Raw genomic sequence first — 18,832 nt, 5'->3', positions numbered from 1 at the left:
GAACTAGATGACCTCGGGCTCATTCGAGAGAACGAGAATTTTCTGGACAGGACCTTCAGCAAGATCATTATACCGAGCATACCAGAAGAGAGAGAAGGGAGATGACAATGAGGGAAGGAAGAGATGATTCAAGTACAAGAGACTCTGGGGGAAGTACCTCTCGTGAACAGGTTGAATCTCTTGGAAACTGTCGAGACAGATGACACTGCCAATCCAAGAGGCGGACAGGTCTGGACTGAAGGGGGCTTCTGCGGCAAAAGGTGGGATTTGAGAATGGTGTGTTGCCTTCCTGGTGCCAGGATCCAGGATGTCACCGATTGAGTGCATGGAATCCTCAAGGGTGAAGGTGAAGAGCCAGAGGGGGTGGTGCATGTCGGCACAAATGACGTTGGGAAGGAGGGGCATTCTACAGTGAGTCTTGAGAGAACTCGGAAGAAGGCTGAAAAGCAGGACTTCCAGGGTGGACATCTCCGGTTTGCTTCCAGTTCCTTGGGCTGGAGAGGCAGGAATAGGGAGATAATGGACTTGAATGTGTGGCTGAGGAACTGGTGCAGGAAGCAAGGATTTAAATTCTTTCGATCACTGGGGTATGTTTTGCGGTAAGGATAAATTATACAAGAGGGATGGGTTGCACCTTAATGGGCAGGACACCAGCATTCTGGCAGGCAGGTTTGCCACTGCAACTCAGGTATTTTTAAACTAAGTAGTGGGGGGAGGGGACAAACTGGAAATTTAAGAAGAAAGTTAAAGGGAAAGTGAGAATAAGAGAAGTTAAGAAAGACAACAGAATCGATGGAGCAGAAAACTCAAGAAGGGATCATATTGTATGGTCAAGTGAAATAGGGATTGATAGGAAGGGTGAGGGGAGTACAAATTAAGAATATTATATATGAATGCACGAAGCATAAGAAATAAGGTGGATGAGTTTCAGGCTCAGTTGGAAGTTGGCAGGTACGATGTTGTAGGGATAACTGAGACATGGCTTCAAGTGGACAGGGCCTGGAAAATGAATATTCAAGGCGATACGTGTTATCAAAAGGACAGACTGACAGGCAGAGGGGTTGGGGTGGCCCTGTTGGTGAGGAATGATATTCAGTCCCTTGCGAGGGGGGACACAGCATCAGGGGATGTAGAGTCAGTATGAATAGAGCTGAGAAATTTTAAGGGTAGAAAGACCCTAATGGGAGTTATCTACAGGCCTCCAAACAGTAGTCTGGATGTAGGGTGTAAGTTGAATAAGGAGTTGAAATTGGCCTGTTGCAAAGGTATTACTACAGTTGTTATGGGGAATTTCAGCATGCAGTTGGACTGGGAGAATCAGGATGGTACTGACCTCAAGAAAGGGAGTTTGTGAAGTGTCTCCGAGATGGATTCTTAGAACAGCTTGTGCTGGAGCCTACCAGGGAGAAAGTGATTCTGGATCTGGTGTTGTGCAACGAATCGGATTTGATCAGGGATCTCGAAGTAAAGGAGCCATTAGGAGGTAGTGACCATAATATTATAAGTTTTAACTGCAATTTGAGAGGAAGATGGTAGAATCGGGAATGTCAGTATTGCAGTTGAACAAAGGGAACTATGGAGCTTTGAGAGAAAAGCTGGCCAAAGTTCAATGGTTCAATACCCTAGCAGGGTTGGCAGTGGAACAACAATGGAAGGTATTTCTGGAAATAATGCAGAAGGTGCAGGATCAGTTCATTTCAAAGAGGAAGAAAGATCCTAAGGGGAGGTAGGGGCAGCCATGGCTATCGAGGGAAGTTAAGGACTGCATAAAGATAAAAAAGTATAACATAGCAAAGATGACCAGGAAGCCAGAGGACTGGGACACTTTTAAAGCGCAACAGAGGATAACTAAAAAGTCAATACACGGAGAAAAATGAGGTACGAAGGCAAACTGGCCAAAAATATAAAGGAGGATGGTAAAAGCTTTTTTAGGTATGAGTAAAGAACAAAATAGTTAAGACTAAAATTGGGCCCTTGAAGACAGAAACGGGTGAATTTATTATGGGGAGCAAGGAAATGGCAGAAGAGTTGAATAGGTACTTTGAATCTGTCTTCACTGGGGAAGACACAAGCAATCTCCCAGATGTAATAGTGGCTGAAGGACATAGGGTAATGGATGAACTGAAGGGAATTTATATTAGGCAGCAAATGGTGTTGGATAGACTGTTAGGTCTGAAGGCTGATAAGTTCCTGGGACCTGATGGTCTGCATCCCAAGGTACTTAAGGGGGTGGCTCTAGAAATCGTGGATACATTGGTACTCATTTTCCAATGTTCTATCAATTCAGGATCAGTTCCTGTGGAATGGAGGGTGGCTAATGTCCACCTTTCATGAAGGGAGGGAGAGAGAAAACAGGGAACTATAGACCGATTAGCCTGACGTCAGTGGTGGGAAAGATGCTGAAATCAATTATAAAAGATGAAATTATGACTCATTTGGATAGCAGTAATAGCATCAATCAGAATCAGCATGGATTTATGAAGGGGAAATTGTGCTTAACTAATCCTCTGGAATTTTTGGAGGATTTAACTAGGAAGACGGACAAGGGAGAACCAGTGGACGTAGTGTACCTGGGCTTTCAGAAAGCCTTTGGTAAGGTCCCACATAGGAGATTAGTGAGCAAAATTAGGGCACATGGTATTGAGGGCAAGGTTTTGACTTGGATTGAAAACTGGCTGGCTGACAGGAAGGAAAGAATAGTGATAAATGGGTCCCTTTCGGAATGGCAGGCGGTGACCAGTGGTGTACCACAAGGTTCGGTGCTGGGATTGCAGCTGTTTACAATATACATCAATGATATAGATGAAGACATTAAAAGTAATACTAGCAAATTTTTTGATGACACAAAGCTGGGTGGCAGGGTGAAATATGAGAAGGATGTTATGAGAATACAGGGTGACCTGGACAGATGCATGGCAGATGCAGTTTAATGTGGATAAGTGTGTGGTTTTCCACTTTGGTGGCAAGAATAGGAAGGCAGATTACTATCTAAATGGAGTCAAGTTAGGTAAAGGGGCAGTATAACGAGATCTAGGTGTTCTTGTACATCAATCAATGAAAGCAAGCATGCAGGTACAGCAGGCAGTGAAGAAAGCTAATGGCATGCTGGCCTTCATAACAAGAGGAATTGAGTATAGGAGCAAATACGTCCTTTTGCAGCTGTACAGGGCCCTGGTGAGACCACACCAGGAGTACTGTGTGCAATTTTGGTCTCCAAATTTGAGGAAGGACATTCTAGCTATTGAGGGAGTGCAGCGTAGGTTCATGTCTATTGTACTCCCCGCTTGTCTCACTTGGATAATTGAAGTTGTACTGTACTCCCCAGGACAACTTTGTATTGCAAGGGATTTAAAAAGAAATCTCCATGGCTACAGAAATAATTAAAAGTTAATCATTTAACCCCTTCTCTTAGAAAATCCATATTCCACTAAATCAAATTTAAAAATCCTAACTAACAAAACAAATCATTTTAAAATACATATAAATCACTCACCCTACCTCACCACAATGGAAGTACAAGAGCACAACCTTCCTGAGAATTGGGTGAAATACTGATAAGTTTCTCATCCCCATTCTCCCACCTTCTTGATCCCCTTTACAATCAAGAACCTATCTATCTCTGTCTTACACACATGTAATGACCTGGCCTCCACAGCCTTCTGTGGCAGTGAATTTCATAGATTCACCACTCTCTGGCTGAAGAAGTTTCTCCTTATCTCCGTTTTAAAAAGTCTTCCCTTTATTCTAAGGCTGTGCCCTCGGGTCCTAGTCTCTCCTACCAATGGAAACATCATCCCAACATCCACTTTGTCCAGGTCATTCAGTATTCTGTAAATTTCAACAAGATCCTGCCTCGTCCTTCCAAACTCCATTGAATACAAACCCAGAGTCATCAAATGTTCCTCATATGTTAAGCATTTCATTCTCATGAATCTCCTTTCAAAACACTTCAGGGCCAGTACATCCTTCCTGAGATATGGGGCCCAAAACTGTGCGCAATACTCCAAATGTGGCCTGACCAAAGCTTTATAGAGCCTCAGGAGTACAACCCTGCTTTTATATTCAAGTCCTCTCAAAATAAATGCCATCATTGCATTTGCCTTCCTAACTATTGAACAAACCTGCAAGTTTACCTTGATAGAATCCTGGACTAGAACTCCCAAGTCTCTTTGCACTTCAGACTTCTGAATTTTCTCCCCATTTAGAAAATAATCCATGCCTCTATTCTTCCTACCAAAGTGCATGGACTCATACTCTCCCATGTTGTAGTCCATCTGCCACTTCTTTGTCCACTTTCCTAGCCTGTCCAAATCCCCTTTTGCAGCCTTCCTGCCTCCTCAATGTCCTTCTACCTATCTTTGTATCATCAGCAAACTTAGCCAGAAGGTCCTCAGTTCCTTCATCTATAACGTTAATATATAAAATGAAAAGTTGTGGTCCCAACACTGAGCCTTGCGGAACACCAGATGGTTAAGATTGATTAGATTCCCTATAGTGTGGAAACAGGCCTTTCGGCCCAACAAGTTCACACCAACCATCCGACGAGTAACCCACCCAGACCCATTTCCCTCTAACTGATTCACTTAACACTATTGACAATTTAGCATGGCCAATTCACCTAACCTGCACATCTTTGGTCCGTGGGAGGAAACTGGAGCACCCGGAGGAAACCCATGCAGACACAGGGAGATTGTCTGTGTGGAGTTTGCACAGTCACCCAAGGCAGGAATTGAACTTGGGACCCTGGTGCTGTGAGGCAGCAGTGCTAACCACTAACCCACTGTGCTGCCGGTGGCACAGGCCAAGGTGGCAACCTTGGATCAGGGTGGCAAAATTTGGTGCCATGGTGTCCTCTGCCAGTCCCAGGACAAGAGATTGACTCTCCTTTGCACCATCCTATACTTAATCATTTCCCACTCTGTGACCACAAAATGGCCACCATAATCCCCCTATCTACTGTGTCCATGACAAATGTCACAAACTATTCAGGGCAAATGAGACTCTCAGTGCTTGTTCCAGTGTGCAACAGCCTTTTAACGATGCCAGGAATGCTAGACCATTCAGGATATCCAGGCAGTGGTGAGTTCTTCTGGCTTCAGTGAGGAATGGAATCTGGCCAGCTTTGGATAAGTGGGGTCCCACAGGGACATGGCCGTGGTTAATGAGGTGAACTTGGACAATTGCAAGAAAACACTCATTCAGCTTAACAAAGAGAAACCCTCCTCAAACTCAACTGAAAGCTTGTATCCTTCCATGTTGTATACCTCAATGATGGTGGCAATGTCATAAAATGCCGTAAAAACACACCTGGTTTATTAATGCCTTTTAGGGAAAGAAACCTGCCATTCCTAATATACTGCCTGCATGTGACTCAGTAATGCGGTTGACTTGAATATCACCTCAAAAGTAGTATCAAATGATGGCCTTGCTAGCTATGTAATTGAAGACGAAAAGAAATGTGTAACCCGCGTTTACTTTCTGCTCACTTCAACCAGGACTGGTCCAGGATTTGCAGACCACATAAAAGAATGCGCGAAGCGAAGCATAGTGTCAGTGTTCATTTTCAGGTTCTTCAAGTTGGTGACGCTGGTTGCTGTGGGTGGGGAGGTTGTACTGTGCTCGGAACACCTTCTGAGAACCGCCCTAGCAATGAACCAGGAAGTAGGTGAGAGAGTAAACAGGTGAGAAAGAGGGATATTGGGCTTCCAGGCTTCCTGAAAGGAACACTCTTTCTGCAGTCTAACAGACCACACTCACCCGGGGGCAGGGAGAAAGAGACTCACCTGGGGGAGGGAGAGAGACAGAGACCCGCCTGAGAGAAGGAGAACGAGACTTACCTGTGGGTGCTCACCTGTCTGCAGCTGGAAGATCATTGGGTCCCCTTCTGTGTGTTGGTGATCTTCCTGCCTGAGCTGCTCCCCCTTCACCTGCTCATTGCCGTGTGGGTGGTCTGCTCTCGGTCTCCCGATGGCAGCGTTCCAGGATCCGGGCCACTTCCAGGCGGTGGACCTGAGCAGCGAGACCGGCACTGGAGCTCAGCAGACCGCTGGGCTGGAGCAGACGATGCTGACTGATGACAGAGAGGGAGCTGCAAGAGAAACCGAGGACAGGCTGGGCCATCAGGCTGAGAAAGACCAGGCAAGCCCAGCTCCATCATCTCCTACACCCTTGGACTACAAACTCAGGAAGTTCTTCGTGCTCCGGGTAAATTACTGCCTCGTTAATCTTCCTGATCTACACTTCCTGATCCACACCACTTTCTTTTCAACATTTGGGAATTTTGTAGGTCCTTAGCAAGACTGTTGAGTGTCAGTGATAAAGGGATGAAATATTTGTGAATGTGGTGCCAATCACATAGGCCACTGTTATTAAATCAGGGAGAGCTCAAGGGGCTAGAGTTGGAGGAACACAGAAATCTTGAGCTGTTGTAGAGCTGGAGAATGTTATGTAGGAAAGGGAGGGTGGGACTATGGGTGGGTTTGAAAACAGCTCTATTCATTGTCGCGAAAACGCTGCATTGACTAGAATAGACAAGAGATTGGGTGAGGCCTTTAAAAGTTTGTTGAATCTCTGTGATCTGTTTTTTTTTTCAATTCTGTCCAGTTCTGAATTCACCCCTTCAAAATATGTAATGCACTGATGGAAGAGGAAACAAGTTCTCTGCATGTACCCCATCAAATGCCTTAAGAATCATATATGTTTCAATGACATGTTCTTATATTCTCCTAAACTCCAGTGAATACAGACCCAATCTACTCAACCTCTTTTTCATAAGAAAATCCCTCCATACCCGGGATCAACCTAATGAAAAGTGTCTGTTCTGACTCCAATGCCTGTATATCTTCCCTTAGACAAGAGGAACAAGTATTCTGGCTGAATTGAGTGGTCTGATTAGAATGCTGTATAGTTTTAACGAGATCCTGACTTTAGGAATCCATTTCCTTTGAAATAAAGGACACATTCCATTTGCATTCCTTATTATCCATTGAACCTGGATAGACAAGCGGGTGACTGGAAGAACACAGCAAGCCAGGCAGCATGAGAAGGTGGAGAAAAAAATGTTTCAGCTGTAACCCTTCTTCAGGACTGGGGATGGGGGTAAGGGGAGCTGCAGATAAAGGAAGGGGTGTGGGAGGGTTTTGGGTGGGGAGAGAGTCGGAATGGTGAGTTGGGGATAGGTGAACACAGGTAGAGGATACAACCTGGTTGGCTGATGGGAGGAATAAATCCGGTCGGTAGCTGGAAGGAAGGGTCGATCAGAGGAATGGGAGGGAGGAGGAGGGACTGGAAAGGGAGTCAGGGGATGGGAAGGGAGGTTATTTGAAATTGGAGAACTCAATGTTGAGTCCTCCGGGCTGTAGACTGCCCAGGTGGAAGTTGAGTGTTGTTCCTCAACTTTGCGATCTGATTCGCTGTGGCAATGGAGGAGGCTGAGGAAGGTCATGTCGGAGAAGAAATGGAAGGGGAATTGAAATGGACAGTGACTGGGAGGTCAGATCAGCCACTGTGGGCCCAGCTGGGATGCTCGGTAAAACGTGCCCTTAGTTTACACCGAAATAGAGAAGACTTGTGCTCCAGGCACACTGTCTTCCAAATCTCTCTGCGCCGCGTCTTTCTGCAGTCTTTCTTCATGTAAATAATATCCACTTCTTCTTTTCAGATAACCTTACATTTTCCAAATGATACTTCATCTGCCATGTTTTCATCCACTTGCCTAACCTGTTTTTATCCCCCTGTAAACACTTTGCGACATCCTCAGCACTTGCCTTCCACAGACCTGATGGTAATTCATTCACTTTCATCATCTGCAGATGGAAGAGGGGTTTCAGTTCCTGTTGAGAAACTGGAGACAGTGGTATTGTTCTCCTGAAAAGTAGAAAAGATGAAAGGAGATTTAATCGAGCTGAAATACAAGAAGGTGTTTGGTTGAGTAAATAAGGAGAAACTGTCACAAGTGGTGGTAGCACACAGATAATTGGTAAAAGAACCAGAAATGACAATGAGAAAAAAAACACTATCGACAGCAAGTTGTTATGATCTACAATGCACTCTTCTAAAGAGAAGCAGATTCAATAATAAATTGCATGAGGGAATTAGGGAAATATTTGACACGGAAAATATTTCAGAGCTGCAAGAAGCAAGCAAGGAGAGTGGGAATTACAGAGCACTGTGGCTTATTTCTTTATAAAAACACAATTGAAAAGCAGAGAAGTTATGTTCAACATATATTAGGGAATAATTAGACATTTGGAGTCATGCAGTGTTTTTTTTCCACTTTGTAAAAATGTTGCTGAAGCAGTGGAGAAGGTGCAAATATTTTAAAGGACAATATCAGAAATGGACTCTTACAGCGGTTGGGGAAGATTAAATCTGGAAGGCTGAGGGGTGAACTGATACAGAACTTTAAAATACAGAAATGACTTGATAGGGAACATATACATATAGAGAAATTGTTTACACTTTTGCAGTGCCTAAAACTAGGAGTCATTCATAAAAAGAGGGTTTCTATTCATCCAATCAGAAATCCAGGAAAACCTTCTTAATATGGAGACTGGTGATGATGTGGGAATTGCTCCCATAGGGTGTGGTCAGGGTGAATCATGTCGATGTATTTATAGAGGAGCTAAACAAACAAATGAGGGTGAAGATATAGAGATACAAACGTATGAATATAAGGGCATTCAGCCCCTTCAGCTTGCTCTGCCTTTCAATAAGAACATGACTGAGCTGATTGTAGCCTCAAACCCATATACACTGATTATCTTTCATGCTCTTGCTTAACAGGAACCTGTCTATGCCTGCCTTTAAAAATATCCAGGGATTCTGCTTCCACCACCTTGTCAGGGAGAATTCCACAGACTCAGGAGCCTCTCAGAGGAAACAAAAATTACTTCATCTGTTTTAAATGATTGACCTCTGATTTTTAAATAGTGACACCCAATCTAGTTCTAGAGTTACCCATAGGAGAAAACATTCTCACCACATCTGCCATGTCATGATCCCTCAGGGTTTTATTTGTTTTAATCAGTCACCCCTTCACCTTCTAAACTCTAGAGGATATAAGTCTAGCCTGTCCATTGTTTACTCATAAGACAATCCATCCATTCCAAATACTGGTCTGTAAACCCCATCTGCGATGCCTCCAATGCATTTACACCTTTCCTTAAATAAGGTGACCAGTATTATGCGTAGTAGTCCAGATGCAGTCTCACATTACATGGTAAAGCTGAAGCATAACTCTCTACTTTAGTATTCAATTCATCTCACTGAGTGCTGAGATCACCTCATTGTCAATTTGGATATTTGGATTTAAAACTAGCCGGTAGGGCAGATTTAGAATCAGGACTCTGAACCATGTGCTGATTTCCTGACTGGACTTTTAAAACCTGGCCCCATTTCACTTTCATAAAGTTATTTATCCTGTCAAATTATTATATGGTTTTTCCAAGAGTATTGTTTCAACTTCTTTCATAGAGTTTCAGCATTTTCCTGATAATTGGCCTCTAGATTTATTCTCTCTCTTTCTAAATAATGGTGTTATATTTGCTAATTTTTAATCCACTGTGCCCATTCTACAGCCAGGGAATTCTGGAAGGTCAATACATGCACTAATGTCTGTAACTAACCAGCTCTTTTAAAAGATTAGGATATACGGCATTGTTTTAATTCCATTAATTTCTTCAATACCTTTTTTATTAACATAATTAACTTTCTCACACACCAGATCATTGCTTCCCATATTATTCTTTGTGTCTTTAACTGGAAAGACAGCCACAAACTATCTGCCATTTCCTATTTCTAGTTATAACTTTCCCTTCTTCTGCCTCTAATGGGCACAAGTTTGGTTTTGTAGCTGTCATCCTGTCAAACTATTCAATCTGTTGCTTCCTGATTTATTTTCTCATAGAGTCATACAGCATGGAAACAGACCCTTCGGTCCCTGCCGACCATGTTCCTAAACTAAACTAGTATCCACCTGGCCTGCACTTGGCTCATATCCATCTAAACCTGTCCTATTCATGAACTTATCCAAATGTCTTTTAAACGTTGTAACTGTACCTGCATCCATCATTTTCTCTGGCAGTATATTCCTGTACGAACAACTCTGTGTAAAACAGTGGTCGTTTTAAAACTTTTCTCCTCTCACCTTAAAAATGTGCTTGGGATAAGACCCTTGTCTTTCACCTCATGATGTTATAAATCTCTATAAGTCACCCCTCAACTTCCTATGCTACAGTGAAAGAAGTCTCAACCTATCCAGTTGATCTTTATAACTCACGCCTTCCATTCCTGGCAATATCCTGGTAAATCTTTTCTGAACCCTCTCCAATTTAATAATGTCCTTCCTATAGCATGGCGATAGGACTATACACAGTACTGTAGAAGTGGCCTCACCAACATCTTGTACAACCTCAACATGACATCCCAACTCCTATACTCAATAAGTCTAAGCAACGAAGGCAAGTGTGCTAACACCTTCGTAACCACCCTGTCCACATGTGACACAAATTTCAAAGAATTATGCACGTGAACCCCCAGATTTCTCTGTTCTACAACACTATCCAGGAAGTGAAAGTGAGGACTGCAGATGCTGGAGATCAGAGACAAGATTAGAGTGGTGCTGGAAAAGCACAGCAAGTCAGGCAGCATCTGAGGAGCAGGAAAATCGACATTTCGGGCAGGCGCCCTTCATCAGGAATGATAAAGGCCTCCTGCCTGAAACGTCAATTTTCCTGTTCCTTGGATGCTGCCTGACCTGCTGTGCTTTTCCAGCACCACTCTAATCAACACTACCCAGGACCCTACCACTAATTCTATCAATCCTGCCCTTGTTTGTTTTACAAAAATACAACACCTCGCATTTATCCAAATTAAACTCCATTTGCCACTCCACAGTCCATTGATCCAATTGATCAAGATCTATTTGTAATCCTAGATAACCTTCTTCACTATGCAGTATGCTATCAATTCTGGTGTCATCTGCAAACTTACTATTCATGTTTCCTAAATTCTCATCCAAATCATTTGTATAAATTACAAAACAAAAGTGAACCCAGCACTGATCCCTGTGGAACACCTCTGGTCACATTTTGAACTTTCCGTCTGTGTCAATATTTGCTTCTCCTTTGCTCATTTTTAACTTCTCATCCTCACAAACCCACTTTGCAGGTTTACTGAGCTTCTTGGTAACATTGCAGGACACCTTTAATTTAATAACAATATTCTTTTGTTGGGTGTTGGCATCACTGTCTCAGCCTGGACTTAATTCCCATTCCTAATTGCCCAAAGAATTGAAATTTGTCTTTAACTTCCCGCAGTCGCCATGAATTGGTTACTTTTTCTGTGGAGTTTTTATTTCTTAAGGGAACATCGATTCATTGAGCATTATGAAATATATCTCTAAGGGCATGCTGTTTTCAAGGGGGTCCGTTAGCTCAGCTTGCTGGATGCCTGGTTTGTAATGCCAACAGTGTGGGTTCAACTCTTGCACTGGTTGAAGTTGCCATGATGGACTTTCCTTGTCAACCTCTCCCCTTGCCTGAAACAGGGGCACCTCAGGTTAAGCCACCACCATTTGTCTTTTAAAGAGAAAGCAGTCCCACTTTCAAACATGATCTGAAGTTGAATCCTGAGTAAAGGTACAATTGGAACTCAGAGTTCATGTTATAGAATATTTATTGAGTCAAGGAGCGGAGCACTGTCAGAATCACAGTTACAATCCAGCTTCTGCATGACTTTAAAACGTATTGGCAAATCTCATCTTAGCCTTTTTCTGTCCAAAGGAAACAGTCCCAAACTCTCCAATCTCTCCTCAAACTCAACTTTCTCATCCCTAGAACTAGTGTATTCATATCCTTCCTCTCTACATATCCTCAGAAGGGTACTGCCTGGTGTGCAGAAATGTAAATATTAAAATCTTGGTTTAATTTGATGTCAATGCGTAAAATAACAATAAAACAGAGGGAACAGAAAGGGAAAGTTTAGAGATATTGAGGTGTTTACATACATGATTAAGTAACACTGGGGAGCAACAGGAATATCTTACAAGACTGTGAAACTATGGAAATCATCAACAGAATTCGTGATTGATAGAGATTGTGTCGAATTTTAGGAAACAGAAGTTTGAAGAAATATTAGGGATTAAGGACTGTATGATTTTTAATTTTTTATTCACATGTAGGACATAGGTGTCATTGCTGGCCAGCATTCATTGCCTGTTCCTTGTTGCCTTTTGAGAAAGCAATGGTGTGCTGCCCCTTGAACAGCTTCATTTCATGTGCTGTAGGTAGACCTACAAGGTCCTGAGCGAGGGAGTTCCGGGATTTTGACCCCACAGTAGTGAAAAAATGATGATACATTTCCAAGTCAATGGTATTGGCTTGAAAGGCAACTTGCAGGAGGTTGTGTTCCCACGTATCTCCCATGTCTTTCTGGATGTGGTCAAGGGTTTCAAAGGTGCTAATTAATGTTCTTTGATTTGATTTATTATTTGCACATGCACCTAGGTACACTGCAACGTTTTGTTTTGTGTGCATTACAGGCAGATTATATCATACAAATTGCATGAAGGTAATAGAACAGAGCAAGGATTACAATATTATAGCTGCAGAGAAGGTGCACAGAGAGCGAGATAAACATCAAATTTAAAATATGAGTGGTCCATTCAGAAGTCGAAAAAAAGCAGGAAAGAATCTGTTCTTGAATATACTTGTATATGTGTTTTAGCTTTTGTATCTTCTGTTCAATGAAAGAGATTGGAAGAGATTATAACAAGGGTGGGAGGGGTCTATAATTATGTTGGCTGTCTTCCCGAGGCAGCGAGAAATATATCAATCGGTGGAAGGTTGGTTTGCACGATGGGCTGGGCTGTGTTCACAACTCTGCAGTTTCTTTTGGTCCTGGGAAGGGCAGTTGTCATACCAAGCCTTGATGCATCCGGGTAGAATGCTTTCTATGGTACATCTGTAAAAATTGGTGACAGTTTTTATGGACATGCTGAATTTCCTTAGCCTCCTGAGGAACTGGAGGCATTGTTGTGCTAACTTGACTGTTGCATCAGTGTGAGTGGACCAGGACAGATTGTTGGTGATTATCACTCCTGTGGTGAATGAGAAGATGGGATGGGGATAGTGTTTGTGTGGTTGGGTAACTGAGTTAGCTGCAATTGAATCACAGAAACACAAAATCGTTACAGTGAACATGAAAGCAATTTGGCCTATCGTGCCTGCACCAGCTCTTCAAATAAGAATCATTACCTAGTGCCAATATTTTACTTTTACCCCATACTCTTTCACACCATTTCTATCCAAATGGTCATCCAGTGCTGAATTGGAGTTGAGGGGTTCTGTTGGTCTGATTACTGCCTTGTGATTCCCACAGTGACGATGATGTGTTGTGTGCAGTCTACACCACAAAGTGCTCACTATTGAAATACCCCCCAACAATTACTGGGCAGTGAAATCTATGTGGGTGTTAGGCCCTCTAGATTAACACTGTGCTTTCAGTTCATCCAAGCTTTTGGACAGAATCTTGTTGAGATGTTGGGTCTCTCATCTACTGGGTAGGGAGGTGGGGAGAGAGCTACAGTGCATCTTCCAGGGAAGATCTACAGAATGTCAAACCAATCAGGCAATGATGAGGCCACTAGAAGGTTTTCCCCTCAAATTAGATCCTAGAGACAGAAATCCCACTGAGTGAGAACTAACAACCAATTAGAGCCTGGAAACTCTTGTGCTCAAAAGTGCTATGGAGGAGGCTGTGGCTACTGCTGGACGTGTAGCCACAATGTCCCAGAATTTCAGGTGACCCAGGACATTGGCCTTCATTGCAAGAGAATTGGAGTTCAGAAGCAGACATGTCTTACTGTTGTCCTACAGGGCATTGGTAGATCACAGCTGGAGTATTGTGTATGGTTTTGGTCTCCTGACCTAACAAAGGGTATACTTGCCATAGCAGAAGGGCAACAGAAGTTCACTAGACTGATGCTGGGATCTATTCTTTGGGGAGAGAATTGTTTGACTGGGCCTGTGTTCCCAAGAATTCAGAAAGATGAGAGGGGATCTGATTGAAATGTGTAAGGTTCTAACAGGGTTAAGCAGTCTGGGTGCAGAGAGGATGTTTTCTCTGTTTGAGGAATGTAGAACCAGGGGACACTATGTCAGGATTAGGTGAGGTGGGAGTGGGGGCAATGGGGAAACCATTTAGGACTAAGATAAAGAAATGAAATCTTCACTCAAAGGGTAATGAACCTTTGAAATTCTGTTCTGTAAGAGGGCGTGAAGGCCAAGTCACTGAATATGTACAACTATGAGATAGATAAATATCTAGATTTTATAGGCATCAAGAAATATGGGTGAATGTGGTATTGAGATATAAGATCAGCCATAAAGTCATACAGCATGGAAACAGACCCTTTAGTCCAACTCATTTATGTCAACCAGCTTTCCCAAACTAAACTAGTCCCATTGCCTGCGTTTGGCTCAGATCCTTCTAAACCTTTCTTATTCACGTACCCATCTAATTGTCTTTTAAATGTTGTGACTGTACCTGCCTCTACCACTTCCTCTGGTAGCTCATTCCACATAGGAACCACCCTCTGTGTGTAAAGATTATCCCTCAGGTCCCTTTTAAATCTTTCTCCTCTCATCTTAAAATTATGCCCTCTAGCTTTGAACTCTCCTAACTCAGAGAAAAGATCTTTGCTATTCACTTTACCTATGCCTCTCATGATTTTATAAATCTCTATAATGTTCTCTCAACTTCTCCAATGAATAAAGACCCAGCCTACCCAGCCTCTCCTTATAACTCAAACCGTCCAGTCCCAGTAAGATCCTTGTAAACCTTTTCTGAACCCTCTCCAATTTAATAATATCTTTCCTATAGCAGGACAGCTGGAATTGTACACAGTACTCCAAAAGTGGCCTTACCAATATCCTGCACAATCGCAACATGACGTCTCAACTCCGATACTCTGGTCCATGATCTTATTGAATGGTGGAGCAGGTTTGAAGGGCCGAATAGCCTACTATTACTCCTAGTTTCTATGTTTCTATTTAACAAATGTAAGCAATGTGAGCTTTAGGGGTTCTTGGATTGGGGGTTATAGGTGTCAGAAACAAAGGTAAAGGGGCTGGCCTCAAGTGGCTATCCCCACCCAATGTCCAGACCTTCGATCCGGCATTGATTGCCATTGATCAAGGACTCTTGAGGAAACAAACTGGCTGCAGGGTGATATCTATTGGCAGTGGCACACAGTGACAGGCCTGTCTGCAGCTGGCTTAGTCTCAGAGGCCTTGGACTCAGGCCCTTAACAGGTCCTCAATTGGCCATGAGTCAGGTTATAGTGGCCTACCTGCCCAGAATGTAACTCTGACGGAGGTTAGAAGACCATGCTAGCTGCCACTCCATTATTAAATATCCTTTCTATCTCCAAGTTCACCATCTCCTTTGACTGGAAAATATCAGACCTCACTTCTGGTACTCCCCTGGGCAACTAGTCAAAGGACCAGATAAGATATTGTACTGGACACAGTCATGGGGTGGAAAGAGACCATTCGACCCATTGAGTCTGCACCAGCCCTCTGAGAAGCATTCCACCCCAGGCTCAACCTCACATCCTCTACCAGTAATCCTGCATTTCCCATAGCTAACTCACCTACCCTGCACATCCCTGGACACTACTGGACAACTTAGCATTGCCAATCCACCTAGCCTCACATCGTTGGACTGTGGGAGGAAATTGGAGCACCCGGAGGAAACCCACACAGACACCGGAAGAATGTGTAAATTTCACATAGACAGCCACTCAAGGTTGGATTTGAAGCTGGGTCCCTGGCATTTGGAGGTAGCAGTGCTAACCCACTGTGCCATCCGTCAATCATTCATCAAAGACAGCCAAGACCCGGGAGAGATTAGTTACACATTTTATCTTGGCGAATAAAGGAGTTAGAATCAGACATGGAACACTCAGTCTGACAAGCCTTCAACTCTACTTTTCTGTCCCTTCTCCATATCACTTGGTTCCTTGAAAGACCAAACATCTGTTCATCTTAAACTTAAATGGAGCATCCACAATACTGCAGGGTAAATAATTCCAAAAGTTCAGAACCTCTGAGTGAAGAAATATCTCTTCATCTTGATCCTAAATGATCTGCCCTCAACCCCCATCCTCTTATCCTAGACAGTGGCCTTGTATTCTAGAACATTCAGGCAGCGGGGAGCAACCTCCTAGTGTCGACCCACTCGAGCCCCTTCAGAATTCTGTGTGTTTCAATGTAATCATTCTCCTGGTCTCCAAAGTATAAAGGATGTTTGTGGGATCTGCTGGTGTACCTACTAGTTGCGGTGAATGTCTGTGTGATATAAATGGCAATCATGCTCCAGGTACGTTAACAAGGACAGTAAATTTCAGCTGGCAGATACTCGTCCATATGTACTTCCTTGGATGAACGGATTATTAATCTCAATTCTTATTTTAATGTCCCCACAGCCAGGAACATTTGACCAAGCATTGGCAGATATCAAAGCACAGATTAATCAGCAAGAAGATGGAACTTTACAAAGTACCTGGCTTCTTACTGAGTAAGTGTGAATACTTCGTCTCCCTCTTTGGAAATGCTTTATCTTGACAATTACAATTAGGAAGTCATTCTCAACAAAGCAATGCTGCTTTAATGGTAGATGTCAGAACTGTTTCGTCCTGACTCACAGAGTGCCTAGATTAAAAGTAATATGTGTTGTGTTTCTGGCTGGCCAGCATTTATTGCCTATCTCTTATTGCCCTAGTGAAGATGATACTGAGCTACCCTCTTGAACAACCGAAGAACACTGGGGAGTAGGGACATTATCAGTGCTGGCAGGAAGGGAGATACAGATTTTGACCCAGTGACACTGAAGGAGCTATTGCATATTTCCAAATCAGAATGCTGCATGGATTTGTTCCCATGTGTCTTCTGCCCTTGTCCTTTTCTATGGAAGTGGTTGTGGGTTTGGAAGGTGCTCTCTAAAAAGCTTGGGTGAACCTCTTCTGCAGTGCATCTTGTAGATGGTACACTGTGCTGCTACTGAGTGTCTGTGGTGGAGGGAGTGAATGTTTGTGGATATGGGGCCAGTCAGTGAGCTGGGTGATGTCAAGTGTTTTTAGAGCTGCACCGTCCAGCCGTGTGGGGAGTATTCCATCTCCCAACCTGATGTGTGCCATGAAAATGGTGGACAGGCTTTAGGCAGTCAAGCTGTGAGGTACTTGCTGCAATATTCCTAGCATCTGACCTGCTCTTGTAGTCAGTGTTTATATGGCTAGTCTAGTTCAGTTTCAGTTTTCAAAACCCCAGTATGTTGATAGTGGGGAATTCAGCGATGGCAATGCCATTGAATATCAAGGGGTGATGGTTAGATTCTCTGTTACTGGAGATGGCCCTTGTTTGGCATTTCTGTGGTGTGAATAAGACTTGACATCTGTCAGTCAACACTTAGATATTAACCAAGTCTTGCTGTTTTTAGACATGGACTGCTTCAGTATTTGAGGAGTAATGAATGGTGCAGATCATTGTAAAATTGTCAGCAAATGTCTTTACTTCTGACCTTTTATAATAGAAGAAATGTCATTGATGAAGCAGCTGAAGATGATTTGTTCTATGACACTACCCTGAGGAACTCCTCCTGTGATGTCCTGGGATTCAGATTATTGACCTCCAACAACTACACTTTGTACTCATTACTATTAAAAGGTACTGTTACTTTGTGAATCCATATCCCACAGAGAATGAGCATGTGGGGATACATAGGTATTTTTCTAGTTGTCAATCAGTGGCTAGTGATGTGTTTCAGGGACAAGTGTTGCGAGCACAATTGTTTACAATTTACATGGATGATTTAGAGGTGAGGACCAAGTGTAGTGTGTCAAAGATCGCAGATGACACATCTTAGTGAGAGTGGTAGAGCAAAGTGTGCAAAGGACATAAAGTCTACAGAGAGATATAGATAGGTCAAGTGACTGGGCAAGGGTCTGGCAGATGGAGTACAATGTTGGTAAATGTGAGGTCATCCATTTTGATAGGAATAACAGTAAAATGGACTATTACTTAAACACTGAAAAATTGCATCAAGCTGCTGTGCAGAGGGAGCTGGATGTCTTTGTGCATGAATCACAAAAAGTTGATTTGCAGGTGCAGCAGGTAATTAAGGCAAATGGAATATTGTCCTTGATTGCTTCACTGATGGAGTTCAAAAGCAGGTTATGCTGTAGCTGTAAATGGTGCTGGTGCGGCCAGGCCTTGAGCACTGTGCATACTTTTGATCTTCCTACTTGAGAATGAATGTACTAGCCCTGGAGGGGTGCAGAGGAGATTCATTAGGTTGATTCCAAAGTAGACTGGAACTATACCCATTGTAATTTAGAAGAATGAGGGTGGAATCTCATAGAAATATACAAAATTATGAAGGGAATAGATAAGATAGAAGCAGGGAGGTTGTTTCCACTGACAGGTGAAGCTAGAACTAGAGGGCATAGCCTCAAAATAAGGGGGAGCAGACTTTGGACTGAGTTGAGGAGGAACTTCTTTACCCAAAGGGTTGTGAATCTGTGGAATTCCGTGCCTAATGAAGCAGTTGAGGCTACCTCGTTGAATTTTTTTAAGCAAAGGTAGACAGGTTTTTGAACAGGAAAGGAATTCAGGATTATGGTGAGCAGGCAGATAACTGGAGCTGAGACCTCAAAAAGATCAGCCATGATCTTATCGAATAGCGGAGCAGGCTCGAGGGGCTTACTCCTGCTCCTCGTTCTTAGATTCTTGTGCAACAAAACCAGTCACTGAAAGTAAACATGCAGGTACAG

At 43.1% G+C, this 18,832-nt stretch overlaps 1 protein-coding gene across 1 annotated transcript in view; it reads left to right on the top strand.

Moving 5' to 3' along the window:
• Positions 1–5,680: 5,680 nt before the first annotated feature.
• Positions 5,681–18,832, top strand: part of tprg1 (tumor protein p63 regulated 1) — a 72,397-nt gene continuing 59,245 nt past the window's right edge. Inside the window, exons 1-2 of the mRNA XM_043702547.2 lie at positions 5,681–6,204; positions 16,490–16,581. Coding sequence (XP_043558482.1) covers positions 5,968–6,204; positions 16,490–16,581 — 329 coding nt within the window. The 5' untranslated portion in view covers positions 5,681–5,967. The remainder of the gene's footprint in view (positions 6,205–16,489; positions 16,582–18,832) is intronic.

The sequence above is a fragment of the Chiloscyllium plagiosum genome, unplaced genomic scaffold (assembly GCF_037043375.1).
Source record: "Chiloscyllium plagiosum isolate Xiang-an unplaced genomic scaffold, Cpla_swu_hap1 HiC_scaffold_13, whole genome shotgun sequence".
Classification (NCBI taxonomy): Eukaryota; Metazoa; Chordata; class Chondrichthyes; order Orectolobiformes; family Hemiscylliidae; genus Chiloscyllium; species Chiloscyllium plagiosum.
The sequence above is the reverse complement of the archived record's forward strand: the minus strand, read 5'-3'. Positions and strand labels throughout refer to the sequence as shown.